Raw genomic sequence first — 8,878 nt, forward strand, 5'->3', positions numbered from 1 at the left:
CGATTAATCGCCCAGCCCTACTCTAGAGTTAAATAATGGCTGCAGGATTTGTGTAAAATACTGTCACTAGGGTTAGAGAATGGCACTAGGGTTAGATTGTGGCTTGAGGGGTAAATAGCAGCTTCAGGGTTGGATACTGGCTTTAGAATTATATAGCGGCTTTAAGATGTAATGTGTTTAGGGTTATGTTATTGTTAGCTGATGTTAGGGTTAGCATTCACATAGTTATCTGGTGATAAGCTGGTTATTCAGTGATAAGTTGTAACTTATATGGTGATGAGTATACTAGTAACCTATCTGTTGATTAGTAGCAACCCCCTATAGTGAAAAGTATTTACTGTTATAGGCTCACCTTCTCCCCTCTCAGCCCATCACAGTTACAGGGTGACTGCGGAGAGAGGACATCACAGTTACAGGCCGACTGAGTTGGGATTACATCACAGTTACAGGGTGACAGAATAGAATAACTCTACTCCTATCTTCTACCCCCAGAGACCAGCCTGACTTCTAGAGACCAGCCTGACTTCTAGAGACCAGCCTGACTTCTAGAAACCAGCCTGATCTCCATTGACCGGCCTGACCTCCAGAGAGACCAGCCTGAACCCCAGAGAGACCAGCCTGACCCCAGAGACCAGCCTGACCTCCAGAGAGACCAGCCTGACCCCAGAGACCAGCCTGACCTCCAGAGACCAGCCTGATCTCCAGTGACCGGCCTGACCTCCAGAGAGACCAGGCTGACCCCAGAGAGACCAGCCTGACCCCAGAGACCAGGCTGAACCGAAGAGACCAGCCTAAGGCTGATAAAACCTGAATGAGACTAGTCTGAGAGAGAGAGAGAGAGAGAGAGAGAGAGAGAGAGAGAGAGAGAGAGAGAGAGAGAGAAGTAGTTCTGCAGTTCTGCAGTTTGACCCTTTTGGATTTCTCTCTCTTTTTTCTCCATCTCTCTCTCACACTCAACTTCCACTTCAGAAAAGCTTTATTGGCGTGACATTTAAATGAGGAAACGTGGCACCGCAGCATGGAAATAAACTGAAACAGATGAGTATCTCTCCTTCTCCATAGAAAGATGCACCATCCTACACTGACCCTACACCACCATACTTATCCTTCACCCCCATACTGATCCTAAACCCTACGGACCCAACACCATCATACCGAACCCACGTCCCCATACTGACCCTACACCATCCTATACTGAGCGTACACCAGCCCACCTACTTTACGCCACCCTACTACACCACCATACTGATCAAACAGACACCTACGGCATCCTATACTGATCCTACACCACCCTACTGACCCAACACCACCCTACCACTCTACTAGACCACACTGACTCTACACCCGCCTTCTGACATTATAACACCATATTATACCATCCTATTTACCCTACACCCCTGCCCTGACTGATCAATCCCCAGCCTATTACATTGTGTGTGTGTGTGTGTGTGTGTGTGTGTGTGTGTGTGTGTGTGTGTGTGTGTGTGTGTGTGTGTGTGTGTGTGTGTGTGTGTGTGTGTGTGTGTGTGTGTGTGTGTGTGTGTGTGTGTGTGTGTGTGTGGGCGTGTGCATGTGCGCGAGTGCGTGTGTGTGTGTGTGTGTGTGTGTGTGTGTGTGTGTGTGTGTGTGTGTGTGTGTGTGTGTGTGTGTGTGTGTGTGTGTGTGTGTGTGTGTGTGTGTGTGTGTGTGTGTGTGAGGGTTTACTAACCCTCTGGGTGTGTCCCGGTAGGATGAGGCTCAGCAGGAGCAGTAAAATCCCCATGTATCCGCGCTTCTGGCGCTTTTGAACAACTTCTAATAAGCAAGTCAATCAAATATGTAAATATGGACGACTGCCCAATTAGATGAGCCGTCCTGTTAAGGTCATTTAATTTATCCCTTCGTTTAGCGTGGATTATGATCCAACCTTGTCTAACTTGGTCTAGCCCGGTCTAATTCTGGCTAAACTGGTCTAGCCTGGTCCATCTAGAGCTCGAGGAGGACTAAGCGCAAGGGTCCAGTCATGTTCTGGGAAAAACAGCGCGCTCTTGGATGAACGTTACGCACCAAGTCAAGTGTGCGAAGGAAAGCTCGTTCGTTTCCGGTTTATATGGGTTGATCTTCAATAAAACAAAAAGCACCGAGCGTTCAATTGTTTATGTGTAACGGTTTAAATGCAGTTGCATGTTAATACCCTCTGACGAACATAACATTGCAGTGCTTTTTAAGCATGTTTTTGTATGCGATTCTATAACGGGTAGGAATGTTTCTTAATAGAAACCATTCGTTGTACTGCTTCTTAATTTTATACGTTGTGATCTTTCTGGTCTTGCATCCAGAAACACTTGGAATTACGTTACTTGCTAGGTGACATTATGAAGTGAACTACTGCTCTTTGCCAGTGGTAACCATTAGGGTACTTTCCATGCATATGTTTCTAAATTGAAAGTGTTGAGCTCTTATTTTGAAGGCTGTGGTCCAGGGGAAGTTGAGCTCGTGCTCATTGGCTCCCACTTCAGTCGGTTCCAGGCGGCAGGCGCACTCCTTCACTACTGCTGTTTGTGTCCATCGCGCGCACCCTTTCTCTTGTCTTTAAACTTTTGCAGCATTATATGATTATTATACTATTATATTTATATAAACAGTTTTAGGTTTACCAACACGTTAGACAAGTCTGTTTAAGGATTTTTCTTGTCGGAATCACAGGGGTCGGCTCAGCAGTGATACATGAGGGGAGTGTAGATAACCTTTAAGGTAAGATCATTATTAATATCTTTTTAATTATAACATTCAAGTTGGTAGTTTGTGCGTGTTGTTAATGAGCCAACTCATTGTATGTTGTATTGTATTTGAAACAGTTCTAGATCCGTATCTACTAGATATGTGAACTAACTAGTGGTACAAAAGCTACAACTCTTGAGGGTCCCTGAGAGCCATTAGATCAACTAGTACTCTGGTGATGAGGGCCCCTAAGAGGCAGTAGAACATACTAGTACTCTGGTCCTGAGGGCCCCTTGGAGCCAGTTGAACATACTAGTACTCTGGTCAACGCACCAAACGGTGCAGGTCTTAAAGTTCTCATGTGGGGTTGAGCCTTAGGTAAGACCCTTTAAGGAGGGACCAGTCTGTGGCTGAACCTGCTCCTCATCTTCACTAGCTCCTCATCCTCACTAGCTCCTCATCCTCACTAGCTCCTCATCTTCACTAGCTCCTCATCTTCACTAGCTCCTCATCTTCACTAGCTCCTCATCCTCACTAGCTCCTCATCCTCACTAGCTCCTCATCCTCACTAGCTCCTCATCCTCACTAGCTCCTCATCCTCACTAGCTCCTCATCCTCACTAGCTCCTCATCTTCACTAGCTCCTCATCTTCAGTAGCTCCTCATGTTCACTAGCTCCTCATCTTCACTAGCTCCTCATCTTCAGTAGCTCCTCATCCTCACTAGCTCCTCATCTTCACTAGCTCCTCATCTTCAGTAGCTCCTCATGTTCACTAGCTCCTCATCTTCACTAGCTCCTCATCTTCACTAGCTCCTCATCCTCACTAGCTCCTCATCCTCACTAGCTCCTCATCCTCACTAGCTCCTCATCCTCACTAGCTCCTCATCCTCACTAGCTCCTCATCCTCACTAGCTCCTCATCTTCACTAGCTCCTCATCTTCACTAGCTCCTCATCTTCTCTAGCTCCTCATCCTCACTAGCTCCTCATCCTCACTAGCTCCTCATCTTCACTAGCTCCTCATCTTCAGTAGCTCCTCATGTTCACTAGCTCCTCATCTTCACTAGCTCCTCATCTTCAGTAGCTCCTCATGTTCACTAGCTCCTCATCTTCACTAGCTCCTCATCTTCACTAGCTCCTCATCCTCACTAGCTCCTCATCCTCACTAGCTCCTCATCCTCACTAGCTCCTCATCCTCACTAGCTCCTCATCCTCACTAGCTCCTCATGTTCACTAGCTCCTCATGTTCACTAGCTCCTCATCCTCACTAGCTCCTCATCCTCACTAGCTCCTCATCCTCACTAGCTCCTCATCCTCACTAGCTCCTCATCTTCACTAGCTCCTCATCCTCACTAGCACCTCATCCTCACTAGCTCCTCATCCTCACTAGCTCCTCATCCTCACTAGTTCCTCATCTTCACTAGCTCCTCATCTTCTCTAGCTTCTCATAGAGGAGATGAGTCAGTCTATAAATGTAAATTTCTATAGATATACCTGTATATAACCATATATTATTCTATATAATTTATATATAGATTATCCAAAAAATAAAATGACACTGTATCTCTCTAAGGCTGTGGTGGAGTGACGTCGCAGAGAGAAGCTGGTCCTGATTGGCTAAGATGCAGCTGTCTCAGTTTCCTACCTCCAGTAGCTCCGCCCACTTGTGGTGAGGGAATGTTTTTTTGGATTCCAGATTAAACGTTATTCCCTATTGTGCAAATACTAGTCCAATAAAACAATAAAATTCATAACCTAGTTTATTTAATCCATAGATAGTCTAGTAAAACAAGAGTTAGTCCACTTAGACCAGTTAGCAAGGTAAGACCAGAGTTTCAGAGTATCATAAATCAAATACTATCCACAATCTCAATTTGTGACCATTATCTTAAATTGGCATTAGCCAAAGAAAGTATTGACCACAACCTATCCCTGTTAGCATGATTATGAGAAAGAACGAGCAACAACCCCTCGTTGTTATCATTAGCTTTAGTCCCATCAGCATTTGCAAGTACTATGAACCACCTCTTCTTAGCTTTAGCATTAGTTGCCATTTGCCTTGGCGAGTACTAACAACAACCTCTTATTATTAGCATTATCCTTGATAAGTAATAGCAAAAGCCTCTTATGGTTAGTACTAGCCTTAGCAAACAATAGCCAAAGTGTAGCATTGGCCGTAGCAGGACTAAGCAGTGCAGCCCTGTTAACATCCTCCTGTTCTATTCCAGGTTGCTGATTATGGCCCTAATACCCACACAATCAGTTATAGGGGTAAGTTGGATTTAATGGTTAACCACCTTTAAAAAATATTGTTTTCCTGTTCTGTGGTACTTGATATGGTGATGACGGATACGTTATATGGCATTTAAAACTTGGTCAACAATGTAGAGGCTGGGCACACAAACGCACCTTGAATCAAGCCTCTAATCGAGCCTTGCATCGAGCTGAGCCTTGCATCGAGCCTTCCATCGGGCCTTGCATCGAGCCTTGCATCGAGCCTTCCATCGAGCCTTGCATTGAGCTGAGCCTTGCATCGAGCATTGCATCGAGCCTTGCATCGAGCCTTGCATCGAGCCTTGCATCGAGCCTTGCATCGAGCTGAGCCTTGCATCGAGCCTTGCATCGAAATGAGGCACTCCCACTTTAAACAACGAGGCTCTCTACACTGAGCCCTTCCAAATTGCAGCAGATGCACAGCAAAAGGCTGTGCAAAATAAAGTTTATTTTCAGGCACCTTGACGCTTAAATAGGTTTTATATGGCAATCAATTAAATTATGTATTGATTAGTACTTTTAGTTGCATATTGCAGGGGGGGGGAAATGCACTCTTAACTATTAGTCATGTTTTGCATTCCTGCATACAATTGCATTGTAGTCCGCTTGCAACCTACGGTGTAGGCAGTGGTGGATCACAATCCCACCGTAGGGATCATTTGCCCCCCCCCCCATATCATATACAATAAAATACCTAGTTGCATAGGGCCCCCATATAATTACAGCCCTGTGTCCCCCCAGACAATGCACCTCTTGTTTACTTTGCATCTTCTCGTATCTTTAATTTTGTGATACCAGTTGCGCTTGATAGTCAAGATAGAGAAATACAACGAGTTGTACTACCACCCCAGACATTGTTTAACAAGTTTACCTCCTGGGTTCCTCTCTATCACTATTGTTACTATATTCACTGCTGCTGTAACACCATTCAGTGCTGTTACTCTATTCAGCATGGTGCTAGTCTATTCACTGTTACTGTTTTCACTACTGTGACTCAATTCACAACTGTGTTTCTCTATTCACTACTGTTACTCTATTCACTGTTGCTCTATTTTTTGCTGTGTTATTCTATGCACTTTTGTTACTATATTCCCTACTGTTACTTAATTCACTACCACTCTATTGTTGCTATATTTGATCTACTGTATGTTGAATCTCTGTTACTCTTTTCACTAACATGTGGCTCTATACACTACTGTTGCTCTATTCGCTACTGTAAGTTGATTCACGGTCACTCTATTCACTACTGTGACTCAATTCTCCATTCTCGATTCACCTATTCATTCTCTCTGTTGCTCTATTCGCTATTGAGTTACTATATTCACTACTCTGTCAATCTATACAATACTCTGTTACCCTATTCACTACTGTCGTCACAGTGTTATGACAGTTAATGAGAAGAAACAAATATAGTTAAGTCAATAAAAAAATTAAAAAATTAAATAAAACGATGCTGGAAAACACAGTGACGTCCAGCCATGACATGACTTGCGCTCCCGTTTTAATGCGAAGAGGGACGATTGGAGGTCCGATTGGATTCGATGCCAGACGGGAACATTCTTAGTGTGTTGGCACGCCTGGCTGCTAACCTGGTTTACACAGCGCCAGAGGAATGCGGACCTCGACCCAGAGGCTCTCCCGCGTTGGGATGCCATGGGGGTTAACACTAACCCTGATGCACAATGTGAAGAAGAATCACACACACATTTCACTTGCTACGGCGACTAGGGTTAAGATTATGGTAATTCGGGTTATGGTAGGGTTATGTTAATATTGGCTATGCTATGGTGATTGGAGCCATGATAATTAGGGCAGGGCTGGAGTAATTAGGGTGGGGCAATGGGAATGAGGGTGGGGTTATACGAATAAGGGTTAATCTAACGGTATTAAGGGCTATGTTATGCATTATATAACAATAATGTTATAATAATAATAATTATATAATAACCCTGACCCTATAATTATATACAGATAAAGAGGTACAAAACATGGCCAACAATAGGATTAGAAAAAGACCAATAAGAACCGGGATGGGTTTGTGTATTGAAGGTGTATTTATGGCGATTAGGGTTTTATAAGGTAGTCTAGATTAGGTTGTTTAGGACTGTTTGTAATTAGATCTAGTCTCCCATGATTGGTCTCAGTGGTTCCTAACAAAGAAAGCATTCAGATCTGCATATTTAAATGAGCAGGCTAATTGTGTGTGTTTTTGTGTGTGTGTGTGTGTGTGTGTGTGTGTGTGTGTGTGTGTGTGTGTGTGTGTGTGTGTGTGTGTGTGTGTGTGTGTGTGTGTGTGTGTGTGTGTGTGTGTGTGTGTGTGTGTGTGTGTGTGTGTGTGGTTAACAGGGACAGGAGGGGCCCTGCGGTGGGAGGGACTGCTCCATCTGCACGTGTTCTCCTGCCGAAGGTGCAAGGGTGAGAAACTACAAACACACAAACACACACACACGCACACACACACGCACGCACACACGCACACACACACACACCATACACACACGCACATAAGCACGCACACACACACACCATACACACACACACACACACGCATGCACACCAAACAAACACACACTAGTCTCTCTGCACACTACTCACCGTAACTACTAGTCTGTTTACTCATAAACGCTAATATACACACGTTTATATTCACACTTTCACACACCAATATACATATAAACACTACACACACACACACAAACACACACACACACACACACACACACACACACACACACACACACACACACACACACACACACACACACACACACACACACACACACACACACACACACACACACAAACACAATGCTTACCCTATACACACACACTGGCTCTGTTTACACAAAAATCTTCAAATCGCAATCTGACATCAGTTGTGAGATCACAACGCAAAGAGATTTGTTCATGCCGTCTAAACAGTGTTAGGGTTTGGGGTCAGGGTCAGGGTCAGGGTTCGGGAATTGTCCGGGAGATGTAGAAGACGGTTGTCACCTCCATTGCAGGTGGTATATGCTAGCCTGGGAACCAGACTAATCTGCCAGCCCATGTTTTCTGTGCTCTGGCATATGCGTCAGGCCCCCTTCCTGTTCAGACAGCTTTCCAGCAACCCTGATCCAGGTCGGGCCAATACCAACCGTTGATCTGTTACGGGGAGGGTTCGATGTGATGACTGGTCAGAGGAGCCCCATTGAGGCATTGTCACTAACAACCTCTTGACAAGATGGCTGCAACTGATTGTTGCTCTGATTGGTTTTGTGGTAGTGGTGAGTTAGGTCCCCCCCTTCACTATAAGCGTCTTTGGGTCATTAAAAAGCTCTATATAAATAAAATGAATTATTATTATTTTTATTATTTGTGGTTTTTGGTAGGTCTATCGATTGATTCCAGAGGCATTCTGATTGGACGAGCGATCAGTACTAGTCAAGACAGAGGTGGTGTATGCTACATGTAGTCGACATGGATGCCAGATCAGGACTTGTCTCTTGGCAGAGTTGATGTATGCTACATGTAGTCTATTTGGATCAGCACAGATCAGCACTCGTCTATACATCATCTCACACAGACAGACACTTAGGCGACAGGCGGTCGCCTAAGTGTGGAGCGCTGCCTTTGCGATGGTTGACTGCAGCGTCCGAGAGAGGCTTGAGCTTCTAGGACACTTATATAAAGCCACACACACGAGCCAAGGTGTGTGTGGATCCTTGGCACTCCATCTGAGCAGCGGTTTATTCTGATGTCAACACAATTCTTTTAAATCTCATAGTGTGCGAATTCCAGCTGAAACAGTGGGTTCACTTGCTCTTTAATGATTTGTTTTGTTGTCTAAAACTTGGTAGAACTTTTATATTCATAAAGATTGTTCAAAAAGTGAATGTCCCTTTAGAAGGGGGTCTGAAGCATATA

At 44.6% G+C, this 8,878-nt stretch overlaps 2 protein-coding genes across 2 annotated transcripts in view; one reads left to right on the forward strand and one right to left on the reverse strand.

The window, feature by feature from the left end:
- Window positions 1-1,994, reverse strand: part of col4a3 (collagen, type IV, alpha 3) — a 30,498-nt gene extending 28,504 nt beyond the window's left edge. The window contains exons 1-2 of the mRNA XM_056610370.1: window positions 1,709-1,994; window positions 353-388 (exon numbers count right to left, since the gene is read on the reverse strand). Of these exons, the coding sequence (XP_056466345.1) occupies window positions 353-388; window positions 1,709-1,762 (90 nt within the window). The 5' untranslated portion in view covers window positions 1,763-1,994. The remainder of the gene's footprint in view (window positions 1-352; window positions 389-1,708) is intronic.
- Window positions 1,995-6,811: 4,817 nt separating this feature from the next.
- The window catches only part of col4a4 (collagen, type IV, alpha 4), a 31,508-nt gene continuing 29,441 nt past the window's right edge, over window positions 6,812-8,878 (forward strand). Inside the window, exons 1-2 of the mRNA XM_056610371.1 lie at window positions 6,812-6,823; window positions 7,319-7,387. Of these exons, the coding sequence (XP_056466346.1) occupies window positions 6,812-6,823; window positions 7,319-7,387 (81 nt within the window). The remainder of the gene's footprint in view (window positions 6,824-7,318; window positions 7,388-8,878) is intronic.

This window comes from Gadus chalcogrammus, chromosome 16, assembly GCF_026213295.1.
Source record: "Gadus chalcogrammus isolate NIFS_2021 chromosome 16, NIFS_Gcha_1.0, whole genome shotgun sequence".
Lineage (NCBI taxonomy): Eukaryota > Metazoa > Chordata > Actinopteri > Gadiformes > Gadidae > Gadus > Gadus chalcogrammus.